General features: G+C 46.5%; 4 protein-coding genes across 4 annotated transcripts; 2 read left to right on the top strand and 2 right to left on the bottom strand.

Moving 5' to 3' along the window:
* Positions 1-223: 223 nt before the first annotated feature.
* On the bottom strand, positions 224-1,210 carry LOC133884867 (chlorophyll a-b binding protein of LHCII type 1). The gene has a single exon (XM_062324444.1). It carries the CDS (start codon positions 1,132-1,134, stop codon positions 337-339), a length of 798 nt encoding a protein of 265 aa, XP_062180428.1. The 5' UTR covers positions 1,135-1,210; the 3' UTR covers positions 224-336.
* A 1,212-nt stretch (positions 1,211-2,422) lies between these two features.
* On the top strand, positions 2,423-5,429 carry LOC133884865 (cold-regulated 413 inner membrane protein 1, chloroplastic-like). The gene is made up of 6 exons (XM_062324442.1): positions 2,423-2,788; positions 2,887-3,033; positions 4,009-4,104; positions 4,253-4,317; positions 4,501-4,570; positions 4,985-5,429. Exons 1-6 carry the CDS (start codon positions 2,667-2,669, stop codon positions 5,148-5,150), a joined length of 666 nt encoding a protein of 221 aa, XP_062180426.1. The 5' UTR covers positions 2,423-2,666; the 3' UTR covers positions 5,151-5,429.
* Positions 5,430-12,761: 7,332 nt separating this feature from the next.
* Positions 12,762-15,732, bottom strand: LOC133884866 (uncharacterized). Its single transcript, XM_062324443.1, has 7 exons — positions 15,470-15,732; positions 14,029-14,177; positions 13,819-13,881; positions 13,630-13,677; positions 13,456-13,515; positions 13,190-13,247; positions 12,762-13,108 (listed from the first exon to the last, which is right to left on the bottom strand). The coding sequence occupies exons 2-7, from the start codon at positions 14,149-14,151 to the stop codon at positions 13,041-13,043; spliced, it is 420 nt and encodes a 139-aa protein (XP_062180427.1). The 5' UTR covers positions 14,152-14,177; positions 15,470-15,732; the 3' UTR covers positions 12,762-13,040.
* Positions 15,733-16,147: 415 nt separating this feature from the next.
* LOC133884863 (eukaryotic translation initiation factor 3 subunit D-like) lies at positions 16,148-18,406 on the top strand. The gene has a single exon (XM_062324441.1). It carries the CDS (start codon positions 16,321-16,323, stop codon positions 18,064-18,066), a length of 1,746 nt encoding a protein of 581 aa, XP_062180425.1. The 5' UTR covers positions 16,148-16,320; the 3' UTR covers positions 18,067-18,406.
* The last annotated feature ends 1,396 nt before the right edge of the window (positions 18,407-19,802 follow it).

Raw genomic sequence — 19,802 nt, 5'->3', positions numbered from 1 at the left:
ACTCGCCGGAGATTGAAGTGATCGGAATCACCGGTGATTTGCAGTGGCTTCAAATTGAGGCGTCGCCAACGAACCCTGCCATGGGTACCCGCGCAAAATTTGCAGACTAGAACCGACCACCGGCCGAGTGATACCAGAAAGTATTGTTCTGAGCAAACACCCGATTGCTCAAGCAAAATCGACGGCAAAAGGAAAAAGATAAGCTTTAGTAGACACGAGACGATGAACACAACAAATCTTTCTCCGATAAATCCTCGTATTTTACATCATGGTACAAATTGAAACCAGTGCGCGCTCACTTCCGGACACCTTCGGATCGCAGTCGTCGCATGCGCCTCACTTACCGGGCACGAAGTTGGTGGCGTAGGCCCAGGCATTGTTGTTGACGGGGTCAGAAAGGTGGTCGGCGAGGTTCTCGAGCGGGCCTTTGCCGGTGACGATGGCCTGCACGAAGAAGCCGAACATGGAGAACATGGCGAGGCGACCGTTCTTGAGCTCCTTGACCTTGAGCTCGGCGAAGGCCTCAGGGTCGTCGGCCAAGCCGAGCGGGTCGAAGCTGCCACCGGGGTAGAGCGGGTCGATGACCTCACCGAGCGGACCACCGGCAATGCGATAGCCCTCGACGGCGCCCATGAGCACGACTTGGCACGCCCAGATGGCCAGGATGCTCTGGGCGTGGATCAGGCTCGGGTTGCCAAGGTAGTCCAGGCCACCCTCGCTGAAGATCTGGGAACCAGCCTTGAACCACACGGCCTCGCCGAACTTGACGCCGTTGCGGGCGAGCAGCTCCGGGAACACGCAGCCGAGCGCGCCTAGCATGGCCCAGCGGCTGTGGATCACCTCCAACTCGCGGTTCTTGGCGAATGTCTCAGGGTCGGCCGAGAGCCCGGCGGTGTCCCACCCGTAGTCACCGGGGAACTCGCCAGTCAGGTAGCTCGGGGGCTCGCCGGAGAGCGGGCCGAGGTAGAGCACGCGGTCGGGACCGTACCACGGGCTGCCGGAGGCGGCCGGCTTGGGCTTCGCCGCGGTCTTGCGCATGGTCACGCGGGCCTCGCCGAAGAGAGCCAACGATGACACGTTGACATTCTTGCCGGCGAAGACCGGGGAAGAGAGGGCCATGGTGGTGGTCGCCATTGCACTGCTTCTTGTGTGTTATTCAAGAGTGAGACTTGAGCTTCCAGATGGCTTGAGATGTGTGGAGACGACGACGGTATTTAAAGCAGTGGAGTGAACCAAGCAGATTGGCTGCAGCGTGCAATCTATCTTGAACGTTGCCAAGAGAGACAGAAAAATCTGTTGCTTCGATGCTATTGGTGTATTTGGGATCCTGGAACACTTGGCGCAATGGGATTATTGGAGCCTCAAGCAGATGAGATGCTTGTGGCTAGCGCTAGGAATCTCCTTGGAGAGGGGTGATTGGCCGCCCTGGATTTTGTGGTGGTTGTGGATTTTTCTTCAGACTTCTTGAGATGCCACAGATGCACTACCTCCTGTGTTGATACTTTTGCAAGTGAGCGGTCACTTGGGAGGCATGTTTCACCCGTGAGGAACGGTTAGAAACCAAAGTGTTAGCGAAAGCGATTGTCTTGGTGACAGTGAGACAAGTGAAACATGTTGGTCTCCATTCTAATGGTTATTGCAGTTCTACACTACTTCCTTCTCCGAACCTCAATTGACAATTGACATTTCCGTGTTGCTGTTTACAACCACTAGAAATTTCTGCGCTTCAAAAAAATCGCCATATTTATTGGATTAAACCTGCAAGTACGCAGTAACTTTCAGAAATTGGTGTCCAATGTTCAGAGAGTAAAACGATACGAATGCAAAGCATCTGTGCCTTTGCCATTTCTCCATCAGCTTCAGCTTCAGCAATCATGGGCTAGGCCTCCTCCAATTGCCCAGTAATGAGGCCACTTCCGGCCGAGTCGGTTCACGGGCCAGCCCAAGGCTTTTTACAGCCGCATCCACGGGCGAGACTCGAGAATCGCATCACATGAACAGCACATGTCCTGCACATCGCTTGCGCCCGTGGCAGGAAAACCCCCGGCCCAAACCGTCCGTCCGCCACTACTCGCAACGCTCCAAACCTCGGTACACCGCACGCAACGGAAAAAAAGCACCTTTTGGCACCAAATCACAGCAAAAAACACGCAACTTTTCCCACGGAACCACCGCAAAAGCACAGCTCGGCAGCAGCAAGACCAGCCTCACGCGGGCACGCCGACCCCTTCTCGTGAAGCGCCCGCAACGCCAGGCCGCCCCTGTGTTTGCGCGCGATCAGTTCGCCTCGCCGAGTCATCGGATGGTTCAGATGCCGACAGAATCACACGAGCCCGAGCCGAGTCCCACCTGGCCAAGTGGCCAACGCAAAAGCAAGCAAGGACCGGCGCGCCCGCCCGTCCGTCCGTGCGTTCCCTCGTGGCAGGCGACGGGAACGTGCGGCCCCTCGTGGACCGTTGCCTCCCCGCCGCGGCGGGTACGGCCGTCCGCGGACTCTCCCCTGCTCGCGACTTTTAATCAAAGCGGCTCACTCGCCCATCGCTCGTCACCATCACATCACAGCCTCGCAGCTCACGGCTGCCACTCCACTCCAGTCCTCGAGGACGAAACGAACTTCTCCAGGATCCTAGAGATCCCGGCTCGGAGGGACAATCCCGCTTGGAGGAATGCCCATCTCGATGCGCCTCGCGATCCCGGCGCTCGTCGCGCCGCCGCGGCTTAGGGTGCGAGCGGCCGGGAATGGGTGCGCTCCCGTCGCGCGCGTCGCCCTGCGGACGGACGCGCTCAGGTGAGGCCTTGGGGGCTTGGGGCTGTGCGCCCTCGGCCTCGGCCCGTCGACTTTTGTGTAACTAACCCACGCTGCCGTGGTGTTGTTCATTTGTGCAGGGGATGCGCCTCGCTGCCCCTGAAGCCGCAGCCGCTGGGCGCGGGCGAGGGCCAGCCGTGCCGGCGCCGGGAGGCCGCCACCGTGTGCCACTCGTCGGCGCACCTGAACGCGCAGACGATGCAATGGATCTCCGCCGGGGCCAGCGCGTGAGTGCCTCCTTGCTCGCCACCCAAAAGTCTCTCTCTCTCTCTCTCTCTCTCTCTCTCTCTCTCTCTCTCTCTCTCTCTCTCTCTCTCTCTCTCTCTCTCTCCACCCAAAAGTCCCCCCCCCCCCTCTCTCTCAGAATACGTAGGAGAATTTCCACTCTTAATGCGATGGATGCGATTTACCCATTCAAAAGTATGCGCCTTTTTGTGCCTTGCATCCGTTCGCTATTTTGTCTCTGAGGAACCTGAGCTATTTGCCAGTGTTGACATGCTGATAGCTGCTAGCCCGTAGTCGATTGTAAGACGTCCCATCCTGTGAATTGTGGTTTTGATTGGATGAAGTGATGAATGAACATTGCAAGGGCATGACACCAGGTGCTTAGATTAAATATGTTCATGCACTGATCCTTTTAGAGCGGGACAGCGGGTAAAGGTCTAGCTAGTGCTACGAACTAGCGCTAAACTCCAAAAATTGTCGTCCTAGGATGTGTGGAACTAACAATATCTCTATGGATGTTTATTGTTCATACTAAAAGGTACGAGCAGATCTGTCTTGATTTTCCCTGTAGAATTATATTAGGCAAATATGGCAGACTTTTCATATCATGGTATTCAGAGGTTGGTTCACTTGCCATGACCACTTAGCTTTCTTGTGATGTTCGTGTTTTGATGAGGATGAACAAACACGTAAAAAAGTAACGCGAAGGTCAACTAGCTTCAGATCTTTGATGAGTTACTAGAACTGTTCATGTCGTTTAAACAATTCTTCTTGATGATGGACAGTCAGGTAAACATGGAATTAACAGAAAGACAGTCTATATGGAAAGTCAGGAACTGCATCCTGTGGAATTTCTATTGTGCAACTTATTTAGTGACTATGACGAAATACTAGGGACTGTGAAACACATACACAGTTTAACGTCGCTACCCTGTATGATTACTATTTAAGCACTTATACTATTTTGTCTTTTGCAGAGTGCTATTGCTTGTTAAAGGCACGGCCATACACAAATCTTTCCTTGTGCCGTTTTTTGCTCTGCAAGCACCTTGCAGCATAATCTCATGGATCAAGTAAGATGCTGCTATTGGTGGAAACAATCGTTTGATATATTTTTTTCTATCTTCCTTTGTCTGCAATGTATAATGGATGTTTTTAGTTCTAAAATGAGAATACTCTCTTGAGGCCTACTTATTTTATGGTATCAAAATCCATTGCCAGGAGTGACTATGGCCAGTGGACTGCTTTTCTTGCTCTTTTGGTGCGCTTGTTCTTCTTCATTCCAGGTAGAGTAACAAACAAGATTCCTATAAGGTTACTCATGGTGAACTTTCTTTTGTCCTGCTAAAAAAAGTTCTCATATTTTTGGCGAGATAATGGACCACTTGCATTTAAAATACCTCTATACAGCCTGAATTGAGATATGTTACACGTTTACAGTTGCTTATACCTACATCTGACTATCATAGGTGAACTGGAGCTTCCGTTGTCAACGATGCTGCTTGTGAGTGTTGCTCCTTACCAGTTGATGAATCTGAGGTATGGAACATTTCAACATTCTTCCTGTTTCGTTAATACAAACATTTCTTATGCACATCCTTGTGACCTTTATTTGCATATTCTTTGTCAACTATAAATATAATTCTTTTCAGTGCTACTCACCAAGTAACCATCTTGCCATCACACTACTGTACTCTGTTCTGTGTGTTGTATGTGAATAGCAGCAAGCATGTATGTATCTATCTGACAACGGAACCGCTTCACATTTTCTCACTATTTCAGTTTATGTCTTGATTGTGAGGTGTATAAGCGTATTGTTGAGGCCACGTGTTAGTGAGGCATGGAGTAGCATATCGCAACACCGCTTGAGGACTCGCATATTCTCAACTTTCCCTCGCGAAAGTTGTCATTTGTTTTTGCTCATGCACACCAATTCCTATTTTCCATGTACAGGGGAACTCAAGGTGGTGCAGTACTGTCTTTGGCAATAGCCGGGTATCTCGCTTTTCAGCACTTCACCAGGGTGGGAGGTTTAGGCAAAGTCTTTGAGCAGGGATCAATAATTGCAACCTTGGCCATCATCTGCATCACAGTTATCCCACTGATGTTGCTGTTCTGATCTGGATTAAGCTGGCAATAGTTTGCGCCTCTTTGTGGACGCAGAGGGACGGTTAATGTTATGCAACATTCTATCAGACTTCCTAGCTCCTTTTCCCAAATAAAAATGATGTGTGGTATAGTGTACTAGTATATGCACTGATATATCCTAATGTATGGTATGGTTTCCCAAAAAAATTTGATACCGTAGTAGCAGCGAGTGTTCTTCATTGGTTAGTGTTTTTTCTCCTTGTTGACTCTCTTGTTCACTTGTATATAAAAATCTTGGCATCTGCTGGTCCGGGCGAATTGACAAAACACATGATAATATGGAACGGGCACCTTTGTTCCTACCTGAGTGAATGCATTGCATAGAGTGGTTGTTAAACCACATGTGATCCCATTTAGGCGTCGTTTTGTAAAACTAACCCAATTTCTATGGGCTGGCCATGGCCCAAACACCCCTGGCCCAAGGCCTGCTCGGGCCGAAGTGGGGGCAAGCTAGGGTTTTCAACCCTAGCCGCCGCTGCTGTTGCCCGAGCCCACATGTTGCGCGGTGCGTAAAGATGGCCAAATGGGCCAATCGGGCCGGCCCGGCACGGGCCCATCTCGGCACGGCCCGAAATCGGCACGGCCCGATTGGCCCATTTACTGTTACGGGCCGTGCCGTGCCGGCCCGCGTGCCGAGCCGTCGGCCCACGGCACGGCCCAACTGTCACCGTGCCGTGCCGGGCCGGCCCACGGCACGGTCGGCACGATGGGCCCGGCCGGCACGATGGGCCCGTTCGGCACGATGGGCCCGTTCGGCACGGTGGAGGCACGATAGGCCCGTTTGGCACGACGGGCCCGATCGGCACGGTGGAGGCACGACGGGCCAGGTCGGCACGGGAAGGCACGACGGGCCCGGCCGGCACGGGAAGGCACGACGGGCCCGGCCGGCACGGTGGAGGCACGTTGGGCCCGTCAGCACTCAAAAAAATAGGAAAAAAATCAAAAATAATAGCTAAAAAATCAAAAAAACAATAAAAAATATGGAAAATAAATACATAACATCTTTATTGATTGGTTGCCTCGTTAAAAACCTTTCTACTAGAAGGAAAAAAGAGTACAACCAATGATTATGCTCCGAAAATTACATGGTTTCATTAGAAACCCCAGAATTTTGCTTGCAATTTTTCATATGCTTCCTCAAGTGTCCCGTTCCATGTGAAGATCTGGCACCTATTTCTATACTGCATATATTACACTTAGCAAATCTTACCTGTTCCCCGTTAATTTCTTTGAAGACCTTTTCAAAATGTTGCCACACTTGAGACCATACACCTGAGTTCTCGGCGCCTTGATCCATGAATTGAAATATGGAATTAGTTTCTTGATGTGAAGTGAATACTGGCTACTTGGCTAGCAAATAGGAAAAGAGAGATGGGTGGGCAGGGTGGAGTTTGAGATGGAGTAGATGGTATTTATAGGGATGAGAGGAGAGGTAGGTGGGGGTGGGGCCGCGGGGGGTATTTTAAAAAAATAAACAAAAAACATGAATAAAAAAACTTAGAAATAATAGGGGCACATGATTAATTCTAAAAATGAGCTTTATTGATAGGTTGCCTCATTAAAAACCTTTCTAGCAAAGGAAAAAAGAGTACAACCTAGCTCAGAAAATTTAAAATTACATGTTCTCATCAGCATCTAGATACAAATTTTGGAATGATTCTTCAAGCTCAGTATTTTCTGCAGTGTGTTGCATTCGTGCTTCAGCTTGTTCCCAATCCTTTACTATGGTGAGTATTTCAACCATCTCACTTGACAGATTTGTTCTTCTCTCTTCGATTATCCTTCCTGTAAGACTGAAGGCAGCCTCAGAAGAAACTGTAGATACAGGAACCGTTAACAAATCTCGCGCTAACAGTGAAAGAACTGGATAATTCGTCTTGTGCTCATGCCACCATTGCAGTATGTTGAAGTTTTCTTGTTCGTGGCTGATAACGTCACTGTCGATGAAGGTAGTTAGCTCCCCTCCGGATGTTGGAATTCCGGTGCCCGTAGACGATCGTGACGAAGAGTCTGAACTTCTTGATGAAGAACCTGCACCAAATATTTTTCCCCACGTTGTCGTCTTCTTACTTGTTGTGGGTGCTAGTGGAGGTCGTTGCAGGCGAACTCCGCCATACTTTGTTTCATATTTACTATAAACTTCGAATAACTTAGAACGAACATTAGTATAATAATTAGAATAATCATGGCCAAGAGCATCACCTAGAATTGCGAGAACTCTACAGAAAGCTGCAATTTTAGCTCTAGGATCTAAAATAAAGGCAAAAGCGTATAACAAAGGAATTTCTTTCCAATACTTTAAGAATTTAGATTTCATAGGAACTACACAATCTCTTAAAAGATTGTCATTTTCATAGTTGTTTAAATGAGTAGCAATTTCAACAATATTATGCACTACTAAACAAGATGTTGGATAATAAACTCCTGATAAACTCACAGTTGAATCATAAAAAAATTCAAGAAACTCCAGTATCCTTTCAGCAACATACCAATGCGCTTCCGTGAGTAAAGTTTGACCCCCATGCTGATGGTAATGTGTATGAATAAACACACCAAATGTGCTCTTATATGGTATCAAATTTTTAAGCATCAAGAAAGTAGAGTTCCATCTCACCGGCATGTCCAGAGCAAACTTACGTGGACGCACACCCATTGCAACACAATACTGTTTATATGCTGCAATTCGTTGGTTAGAGGAGTTCACAAAAGATATTGCAGTACGAAAATCTTCTAAGTATCGCGATAACCTCTTCAAACCGGATTTTACTATAAGATTGATAATATGACAAGCACAACGTTGATGTAACAAGAAAGATTCAGCATAGGTACTAAACAACGGAGTAAGAATATCCATTGCTCTAGAATTTGCACCGGCATTATCTAAAGTGATAGAAAATATTTTATTCGTGAGGCCAAAGTCTGCAACTACTTGAGATATTTTTTCAGCAATATTTTCACCGGTATGCGCGTTGTCAATCAAGCGAAAACCTATTATTCTCTTTTCTAATTCCCAATCATTATTAACAAAATGAGCAACCACACTAAGATAATCCTCTCTAGCCCTACCTGCCCATATGTCCGAGGTCAAAGCAACTGAAAATGTACATGTTTGCAACATTTCTTTAAGTTTGCTACGACACGTATTGTAGTATTTTACCATATCCCTACTAGTTGTCTGTCTAGAAACATGCGTGAACCTAGGATTATGAGCTTGCTTAATGTAATCTTCAAATGCAGCAGACTCACCGATATTGAGTGGTAGATCCGCTCTTGCAATGAAGCGACATAGCTCTTTTCGAGCATTGGCAGAGTCGTACTCCCAATGATGAACAGAGCCGTCGGGGTTGTACTGCAACACCGTCTGCTTCATGGCTGCTCCACTCTTTCGCTTGCAACTTATGGCGTGCCTCTTCAAGTGCCCCGTTCCACCCGAGGGCTTTGCAGATAATTCATTTTTACAAATATAACACTTAGCATACCTGACACTTACCCCATCTTTCTCTTTGTAGATCCTTTCAAAGTCTTGCCAAACATCGGAAGTACCGGCTCTTGATCTTTTAGACCCGCTGCTTGCTAATGTGTGCGCACTTGTAGAGCCTGACGATGGCACTCCTGCTGCATCACCTGGATCTGGATGTGAACCAACCGGAGGTTCACCGTCGGGTCCATCATCACCTGCAGCACTAGTATCAAAGGGGCCGTAGTCCCCTGTGAGTCCTTGGAGAAAAAAATCATGATCTATGGATGTATCATGATCACCGGCATCCATGATCAATGTCGAATGACACTACAAAAATTGCAAATATTCAGAGTTAGAAATAATCAAATAATAAAACTAATAATAAAATAAGACTCAACAACGATGCAAAAAAATCACCAAGATTTCTTCAACTTCAAGATAGCAAATCAGCAGGATGACGATTTTGGAATTGCTCGGATTTTTTTGCAATAATTCAAACTAATTTTGCCAAATTATCGCTAATTCTCACGAACTTTGAGACAAGAATGAGAGGAGGAAACAAGAGAGAAAATGGTGTTGCTGGTGTGGAATGGAAGGGCAAGGTGCTCCTCTATTTATAGGTGAAAAATGGTGATTTTTGCAATTTTTTTCGAATTTTTTGGAGCTCAAACGGTCACAAAACGGCTATAAAATTCAAAAATATCGGGTTAACGGGTTAAACGGGCCGTTCCCGGCCCGTTTAACCCGTTAACCCGCGTGCCCCCGCCGGCCCATCGTGCCCCACGTGCCGGCCGGGCCGTGCCCCCCCGCGGTGGGCCGTGCCGTGCCGTGCCGGCCCGGCCGTGCCGTGGGCCGCCGCGTGCCGAGCCGGCACGGTGGGCCGTGCCGTGCCGGGCCGACCGTGCCGTGATGGGCCGGCCGTGCCGTGATGGGCCGCCGCGTGCCGTGCCGGCCCGGCCCGGCCGTGCCTCCTGGGCCAACCGTGCCTGAGCCGGGCCGTGCCGGGCCGTGCCGTGCCCGTGCCGCCCGTGGGCCGGGCCGTGCCGTGCCGGCCCGTCTCAGCCGGGCCGTGCCGTGCCGGCCCGCCGTGCCGCGCGCTCGGCCCAGGCACGGCCCGTGGCCTCGTGCCGTGCCGGCCCGGCCCATCTCGGCTCGGGCCGGGCCGTGCCTGGGCCGTGCCTACAGTTCCGTGCCTCGGGCCGGCCCAATAAGCACGGCCCATTTGGCCATCTTTAGCGGTGCGTGTGCGGCAGTGCGCGACAATGTGATGCGACGAGCGGAGGAGTGCAGCACATCGGCCGTGCAGTAGCCGGAGCAAGTTTGGTAAAGAGTCCCTCTACTTGGGAGAGAAGTTTGGTAAAGAGCCCACACCGGGTGAAACACGGAAGAGGGTGTCCGGTGGGCCTCACCCCTTGACGCGCCTGGCTCGGCTCAGCCTCCCCTAGCGGGGTCGGCTTCACAACAATAGGAACTCAAAACTTCTCCTGTTGGATGTGAGATTTCTATAGAAGGGGAAGCCTATTTAAAGTAGCATGGAATAGTGCTTGTAGAAAAAATCTTGCCTTTAACTTTGTGCCATAGGCATACCTAGAGGAGGTTCCAAGACACTCGTGTAGTCGTGCTTGTGAACATTGCACCTGAGGCTTCATCAGTTCGGGACATTTACTCAATGAATTTGCATAAGGGTTAATGTTGGCGAGATTGTAGTCCCTAGACATCAAACACAGCAAGTTGGCACTGAACAAGCGTATGTACTCTTCTACTTTCATCATCTTTTCTGCCAAACCCAATGAAGAAAATGGGAAAACTTAATGCAAAACTTGCTTGCACCATTCTTCTGCTTCAATGTTATCACCGAGCAAATGGGAAAGTCTATCCCACGACGCGTCCGATGCTCACATTAGCGTGCAACCCCACTAGGGACGAAGATGATGAGCGCTGCTAGGGTTAGGGTTATGGGGGCCTGCCAGGTGATAAGAATTGTTAGACTCTGATACCCATAATTATGCGTAGCAGCTCATCGGATCCAGTTATGATATTGCAGTATGGCACGAGTGTACACCATATCAAGAACGATTGCAGTATGAATCTCGTAGAAGCAACCATGACAAAAAGATAAGATTGTCGCTCTCTCACAACCCTACTCGAGCCGTGAGGACCCTTGGATTCTTTTCCATACATGAATCTAATGCTAAAGAATTAGGTAGCCTAATCCTCTTAAGCGCTCCTAATTGCCCTTACAAGCATTAGATGAGACTTTGTGTTGGTTTAACTTTTTTTTTTTTTTTTTTGCTCATATTACATCCACCCCTTTGTTTATATAGTTCCCTCCAAGACGTTTTCTCTTTCAAGTAGGAGTCCTACACTCCTAGTAGGATTTGGTGCTCATCACCTAGTAGAATTAGAAATCCTAATGTCACATCTCAAGAGACCTAATCGAGTAGAATTTGAGTCACCGTACAATCGGTTCTGAAATCTCCTCCATGTCGACCAAAATGTAGCCAGGTAACGGGATCGCCAGTCAGCGCTAGGACCAAAATGCACGGTATTGACACAGGAGGACGGAGCCGGTGGCTGCTACCAAGATGAACCCAAACTTTGGCCTTTGGTTTTCAAAGATGAAACAAATTCTTTGCTTTCAGATCGGCTGCAATGACAAAGATGCCCCTTTTCATTTTGATCGGCTGCCAAGTTGATCGCTTGTAGAGTATTTTGTAAAATCTGAAATTCCTGTAAGACTGAGAAGTTAGTGGAGTATGGAATATTGAAATAGGTCTCACGAAATGTTGAACATAGTGTTTTTTCGAAAAGTTGAATGAGATCTTTAGAATCAATGAATTTGGTTTTCGAAGTTTTTGAATCAGGTATTTTAAATTGTTGAATGCATTATGATACAAATTTATAAACCTTAATCACATGAATTAAATTGTGTATGGAATATAAACAAAATCGAAAAGAAAAAAACTGGAAAGAAAATTGGAAGAAACTTTTTTTAAGGGAATCGAAAAGAAACTAGCAACCAACTTCGGCAGTTCGGTCTTCTGAATTTGGTGCAGCTCGTTCATGGGGAATAATAATAACTTGTGGTTCAAAGTTTTTATATATATATTCGCTTGTGGTTCAAAGTTTATATACGTTAATTTCATATGAACAAATTCAAAGCCTGCGGAAACTACCAAAGAGTCCATTTTTAAAAAAAAACTGGTGTTATTATAGTATACAATAAGGTGCTTGGAGGAGATGTTCATGAAAAAAAATGGGTTTTTTTCTCAACTGCACTGGTGCATGCGCTTAGAGGAGGACGAGTGCTTATTTAAACATCAGTACTTATATTAATGCTAATAAGATAGTTAATCATCTTTAAGCAAATGTAGACTTTATTTGTATTGAAAATTTTAATTTTTATGTAAATGTCTAACACTCTCTTTCTTAAACATCTAGCCACAAACACTTAATATTGTTCACACCCTTAGTTAAACTTTAGATAGTGTTTGGTTAGAGAGCTATTGGGATGAGATGACTTTATCAATATATTTAAGAATGTGATAAATACAGATGCTTATTTGGTAATAGAGATGAAACAATCCTATTTTAGGATCTTAGGACTATCGTCATCCTCATATCCCAAATGAGATGATTGTATTTCAAAAAAATTCTAGGATCCCTTCTTCCAGCATCTTGAAGGAATATATCTATGTGGGAGCCATTCCATCATACATCGCTCTCCATCATACATCCCTGTGGGAGATCTCTGCCGTTAGCTAGGCTTGCATATTGATGCGAAAGGCATCGTTATTTGGGATGGATTTTCCAAGAGGCATAATCGACACAGAAAACCAAATATTCATGTTCGAACTGCTCACACAGGAAAGCAAATAACGCTGTGGCTTTCCAAATCGACAGTAGAGTTTCACCCCCTTAAACCTTAGCTGATCATTAGCTGGCGAGCTCAGCTCAAAACTTACGAGGAAGAAACCACCCAGAATGCAAACAACAAATAGGAACAAGATCAGCATAATGACAGAAGGAACAAGCAATGCAGGTAAGAAGACATGACATAAATTTTCTCTTTAATTCCCCAGTCTCAGACTAATCCACTGGTACCACATAGGAAGCCTCAGATTCTCAAATTTCATTTTTGTTTGCTCAAACGTCCAGTACCACAACATCGTGATCCACAAATGTCCAATTCCATCTCAAATTGTTACATGTATCAAACATGGAACAACAGCCCGCAGTAGGTACCACATGTCTCGAATGCATTTCAAAATTCAGGTCGACCACACGAGGGCATGGATCATTACATGCACCCGAGTACTTATTACCGAAGCAACAGATTGGCATGAGCATAGAAAATGGCAAAGTCCCATGTACAAAACTTGGAACTTCTCATTGTACTCATTACTTGTCCTTGCCTTCGGTGCTATCCTGGTTCTGGCTCGCATCCTCTGTAGGCGAATTGACACCCTCTGCAAGTCAAAGGTGATGCTTGTAATGATGATGGTGTACTCATACGAAATTGCTACTTGGCATCTCATGACATGGAGTACCTTCGTTCTCAGCAGATGAAGAGGGGAATCGACGTGAACGAGCTTGCTGTTGAGTAGGCTGAAGAAGAATGAAAAACATTTAAGCCAAGAAATTAATTTGGTATAAAAATTTCATAACAGACAGAAGAATTTAAGTGAAGAAAATGTATTTGTATACTCAATTCAGTGTGACTGCTGGGCCAAAAACTGAATACAAATATTTAGGTGTAATTATTAGAAAGTATCAACAGTACATTCTTATAAGCAATAAGGGTTAGTTTTAGCACCTGCCATTTTGGTCGAAGTGCTTCAAGTGGTCCTTTAGGTTTTTGAGGATTTCCTCCTTGCTGCAGGATACAAGGATCAGATGAATACGATTCTATTGTAAGAGCTGCATTGGTTATCCAACACAGCGCATGGTTGAAATTTAGTTTTAGCTTCTCAAAATATCAGTACAATACCTTGCCCAGAGCCCAATCAGCAGAATCGAAGTAAGCTCGTTCATGGTCCTGTAAGACATTTAAACACAGGTAAAGGAACATGGTTATAAATTAAATTAAACTCTTAAGTTGTTTGACTGGTTAATGTATAGATTACGTAAATTGTATCTGTACAAAAGGGCACAAAATTTCTAAGGCAATGATAGTAACCTTGGATATAAGTGGTGGCTTTCTGGGCACTATTCCTCCATATTTTTTCTTGATTGCTACTTCCTGCAAATACTCAGTTAAATCGCATTGTGCAAAAGGATAAAAGAGTTTCACAAATAGAAGCTAAATTAGGAAAACCATACAGATGAAAACATGCGATTGTGCAAAAATGCTAGGATTAAAATCACAATTGTTAAAAAACCACGATACCTCTTGTTGTGGTGATGGCATACCATCTCCTTCATTCGGATCAGGAGTTTCTACTTTCTCATCAGAAACATCTCCTTCAGGCCTCACTTTATTAGCAATATCATCAGATGGCTTCCCCGACATACCGCACTCAGAGATGTCCAGACCAGCTGCAAGCAGATAGATTTTTTATCAGATAATTTATCTTCAAACCACAAAAATTATCCGGTATAAGCACCATAGCATGCCCAAAATGGATAAGAAATCTGAAACAGATGCTGAACACGTTGTCTCACATTCGAACTTGATGTAGTGATATGGGGAATATGTTTCCATAGGTAACTAAGTGTTAAGATATCACAGTAGAAGACACATACAAATCTGCTCTGGCGTAATAGTAAAAGAGCACAGTAAAAGACACAAACGACCAACTTTACCTGCCACTAGTAAGATTTTGCATATGTCCTAACTCCTAACACTAAATTTAAAATTAGGATGCTATATGTTGCACCAAGATTACTGCTATGTCAGGTACCAGGAGAAGTAGGAAACTGTACAATGCCAATATTTTGGACAAGGCTGACGTCCTTGAAATGGCTAGAGAAGAGCAGCCCAACCTGGTACAGAATTGTTCCCAAGACAAACACAGTTCTCAATGGGCTGAGTAAATATCGACACAGTATTAATTAATTACGGCTCTATTCAGGAAGAATACCAGTGCTACAGAACATAAACAACTGACAATAAGTATTAAGTAGAAAAGACTCATGAAAGTATGAAACACAATGCATAAACGTAGCCACTTCCCACCACAACCCGCTCCCCCTCCGTCCTATTTCACCTCACATCTGAGCAATGTACAATAAACCTCTCATTTACAACGAGCAACGGAGCAAGGTCAAATCCTTACCATTACCGGTCAGCATTGCACATTGCATTCAACAAAATAGCATACCAGAAGCACATCAATGTGGTCAAATAAAGCTAACGAAAATCCGAATCGCACCGGGTCTAAAAATTTATTAATCACACCCAAATTCGAGGCCCCACTTTGAAAGCGCATTTGAGAGTCTTCCAAGTGATTTGTTGTGCGGAGCCTAGCCGTGTGAGCACGCAACACTGATCCGCACGATTCCAACTCCTGTTCTACGGTTGAGACCATCCAATCTCCACACCAGGGAGTGCATGCGCAGCCGTGCAGGTTAGGTTCAACAGCACCCGCGCCTCGGATCCCAAGTCCTGTGGCGTCCACTGAGATCGATCCTGCTCGCGCTGAAGAAGAGAGCCTAATCGAACCGAACCAGGGCCGTGGATGGATGGATTGGATCAGTACGGTGTCGTGGAGCAAGGGAATCCGCTACTAAGTGATGGAGAGAAATGGAGATTTGGATTTGATTCATCACAGCAGTTAAAAAATCTCCCAGAAAAATCCACCCAAATCCAATCAGTTTAGGGTCCTTACCAACAAAACGAATCAATCCCAAGTCCGGATCGATCTCCACACGACGCCGATCCAGTAGCAGTATGGGGGAGGACAACGGCGAAGATTACGAGCGAAGAGTTTCTTCGCGATGGCTGGCGTGCTCCGGCGAGCTCCGGTGGCTGGATGGGGGGTTCGACGGCGCGCCGGCGAAGAACAGAACGACGGTGGGATGCTCTGAGCCTCTGAGCTTTGTGGTCTAGTTTTCTCTTCTTTTTCCTTATTTATGACTGATAGAGTTGGCATTTTCCAGGTCGGGCTGGCTGACCGGTGAAAATGGAACTTTTTTATTTTTGTATTTTTTAAATCAAAAAATAGAAATATATACATTGATTTAAAAAAATTATAAATCTGAACTCATATTGCTAATTGAAAGCGTGACAAGTTTAAAAATTAAATAATATTCCGTACAAATACTCTTAAAATTCAAACCATTATTGAAAGTCATGAAAAATTCAATTTTTTCATGATGGTGAAATGTCACCTTAAGTCTAAATTTGTAATTTTTGAAAAAAATATATATATATTTATAATTTTTTATTTAAAATATAAAATAAAAATAAATTATCGACCGAGGGGTAGCCCAACATCGGCCAGCCCACTAGCCTAATAGAAGTGGGCCTACAACCTACAATCCAAAGACCGACATGTGGGCCCTTCAAACGCACACTGGTTCGTGGGCCATACATTTTTCGTAAGACTTTAAATATTAGAGTTTTTTTCCCCAAACCCTAAAGCCCCCTCCTCCCGTTCTCAGCCTAGCCCTAACCCACCCTCGCGCCGCCGCCACCTCCAACCTCCGGATCCAACCCGCCGCCGCCGCCGCCGCAAATATGGGCTTCGATGTGGGCTTCGTCCCCTTCAACTCCGACGGCTGGGGTCCTCCTGATGCTGCAGCTGTCCCGCCGTCCCTGGGCGGCGGCGCCTCCATCCCCTTCGCGCCCTTCTCCCGCTCCGACAAGCTGGGCCGCATCGCCGACTGGACGCGCAACCCCGCCGGCCCCGCCGCCCTCGCCGCGGCCTCCCGCGACTCCGTCTTCGACTTCACCTCCGTCGACGACTCCCTCGTTGCCGGGGCCGAGGACTCCTCGTACCGTCTCGTCGACACCAAGCCACCGCCGCGCCAACCGCGCTTCGGCCCCAAGTGGCGCTTCAACCAACGACCGCAGCTCCCGCAGCGCCAAGACGAGGAGGTGGAGGCGCGCCGCCGCGAGGCCGAGAAGGAGCGCGCCCGCCGCGACCGCCTCTTCCAGAACAATCGCTCCCACCACCACCCCTTTTTCCGGGGCAACCAAACCTCGTCGGCCAAGCCCTCGGTAGACATCCAGCCTGACTGGACCATGCGTGAGCAGATCCCCTTCGCGAACTTCACCAAGCTCTCCTTCTCCGTCGCTGACCAGCCCGAGGACCTCCTGTTCTGCGGCGCCGTCGAGTACTACAGCCGCGCCTATGACCGCGTCAACCCCAAGGCCGCGCGCCGTCTCGAGCGCTTCAAGTCCCGCAATTTCTTCAAGGTCACCACCACCGACGACCCTGTCATCCGCCGCCTCGCCGAGGAGGACAAAGCCACAGTGTTTGCCACTGATGTCATCCTCGCCGCGCTTATGTGTACGCCCCGCAGCATCCACTCATGGGACATTGTCGTTCAGCGCGTGGGCAACAAGCTCTTCTTTGACAAGCGTGATGGCTCCCAGCTCGATCTGCTCACTGTCAATGAGACTGCCCAGGAGCAGCTCCCTGAGAACAAGGAGGACATCAACTCGTCTCACTCGCTTGCTGTCGAGGCCACCTACATCAACCAGAACTTCTCGCAGCAGGTGCTGCACCGTGATGGTGAGAAGGTTACCTTTGATGAGCCTAACCCATTTGCTTCTGAGGGTGAGGAGGCAGCATCTGTTGGCTACCGCTACCGCCGCTGGAAGCTGGATGATGAGATAAGCCTTGTTGCTCGGTGTGAGGTACATGCTGTCAATGCTGATCCAGCTGGTGGTCGCCAGTTCCTTACCCTCAATGCTCTCAATGAGTTTGATCCTAAGATTACTGGTGTTGACTGGAGGCAGAAGCTTGAGACACAACGTGGGGCTGTCCTTGCTACAGAGCTCAAGAACAATGCAAACAAACTTGCTCGATGGACTGCCCAGGCTTTGCTTGCTGGTGCTGACATGATGAAGTTGGGGTATGTGTCACGGGTTCACCCTCGTGATCACTTCAACCATTCCATACTTACTGTGATGGGGTATAAGCCAAGGGATTTTGCTACACAGATCAACCTTAACACTTCAAACATGTGGGGAATCGTCAAGTCAATTGTGGACATCTGCATGAAGTTTGAAGAGGGCAAGTATGTGCTTGTGAAAGATCCAGCGAAGCCGCAGGTGAGGATCTATGAGGTGCCTTCTGATGCGTTTGAGAATGATTATGTTGAAGAGCCACTTCCAGAGGAGGAGCAGGTTCGCCCACTTGCAGATGTTGATGCCACTGCAGAAGAAATGGATGCAGCTGCTGAGGCAGAGGCCAACAATGCATCAGCTGCTAATGGTGGCCAGGGTGAGAAGAGCGCAGAGGCTACTGCCGTTTGAAGGGTATAAAGGTTCTGTTCCCTTTGCAAGATAGGTCTTTTTTTGGGCTAATTATCTGTTTTGATGGATACCTTAAAGAGTTGAACTGCCTGTTATTGGCACATTGTCTCGTTTTGGTCAATGAGAAAACCGTTGCTCCCGTTTTTCATGCTTAGGCATGCTAAGTTTTGTTAGCACACCTCGTTTAAAATTAATGACTATGTTGGTAGTTTAATATCGTCTCTGCTACCATGTTTCTGTGTTTGAACTTTGAGTCCTCTTGAATATCTGTTTCATGAGCCTTGTCAACAGATGCATCGTTAAGTCTTCTAATTATAATTGGTTATGTTTGGATTTTTCATATTAGTTATCTTGTAATTGGTTAAATGCTTCACTTGAACACTGGTTGCAATGGCTTGAATATGTTGCTGCTGGTGCATTCTAGTTTTTTTTATCTGCTGGTGCATTCTAGTTGAAATAAGACTAAAGAGGGCTTTGAATCCTCCTTTGTTCACTAAGTTTATGCTTGCAATACCTCCTAATATAGCAAACCAACATTGGCTTTCACTACCATGCGACTATTTGGCAAACCATAGACCTTGGCGCACAAATCCCAGATGAATCCTAGTCACACTGTCGCGTATATGCAATTATGCACTGCAAGCTGCTTGATTGCAACATGTTTACACTTGACCTTTTCACATCTTGTGACCTGACTGCAAGTTTATAGTGTTTCCGACTACATTTTGCATGTTCATGTCTTGCATTTCTCACATTGAGGCTTGAGAGTGTTTAGTTTTAGATATATGCATACAGGAATTTACTCCTTTCATCCTCGTTTGTGAGTTTTGTCAGTCATGATAATCCTGGAGATCTGAAATATGGTTTGTTAAAGGAAGACATGATCCTCGTATTTCCTTGGCAGTTTAATGTTCAAATACAAGTTTAGCCATACTAGTTTAAATACAGGTGTAACACCACGTCTTCAAAATTCGTTTACAGCCAGTCCACCTGTGAGGTGGGCACATACCACATGTGGATTGGGCTGTAAGCGGATTTGGAGGCAGATGTTACAACAGGTTCAGCCATACTCGTCCTTTAGGGACACTGAAGCGTGTGTGGAAGCGTTCTTGAAATATCTAAAGCTAATTGGTTATGATCCCTTCTCGTCGTCTTAGCCTACACAGCATGTGTGGAAGCTTGTAACCAAATCACCAAATATGCTGCAAAACTTTTACATTTGTCGTCCTATCACTTACTTTTCTATTCGGTAATCTGCAATACAATCTAGTTGTGTTTCGGAATTTGCCCCCTTTGTACGGAGAGCAGGCCATCAATCGGCTGCAGCTCTGGAACCCATCACCCATTCGGCCGAGTCCGCCGGGCTCAGTGACTGAGTCCGCACAAATTCATCCGAACTTTTATGAATACATATACAAAGTACATGTGCATGTTTGATTAAGTAACTGAAACATTATAAAGTAACTCACTTTTTAATCAAGTAACATAGAGTTGGAAATAATTTTAGATATTATTAAAACACATGAGAGGAATATTAGTGATTTTTTCTAGAGTTTTAGAAAGTTCTTATTTTGAAACGATTTTTTTAAAATGCATTTATCATGAATTATAGGTCCTAGAGAAAAAAATTTAACTTTGAAGCACGGCAACCGTCTAAATAGAGAAAGAGGAAAAGAAAAAATTAGGAAAAAAAGGGCGGGTAAGATGTCTGATTCTGTAAATCTTTTTATTAGAGT

Source organism: Phragmites australis, chromosome 11 (genome assembly GCF_958298935.1).
Source record: "Phragmites australis chromosome 11, lpPhrAust1.1, whole genome shotgun sequence".
Taxonomy (NCBI): Eukaryota; Viridiplantae; Streptophyta; class Magnoliopsida; order Poales; family Poaceae; genus Phragmites; species Phragmites australis.
Note: the sequence above shows the minus strand (reverse complement) of the source record. Positions and strands in the feature narration are given on the sequence as shown.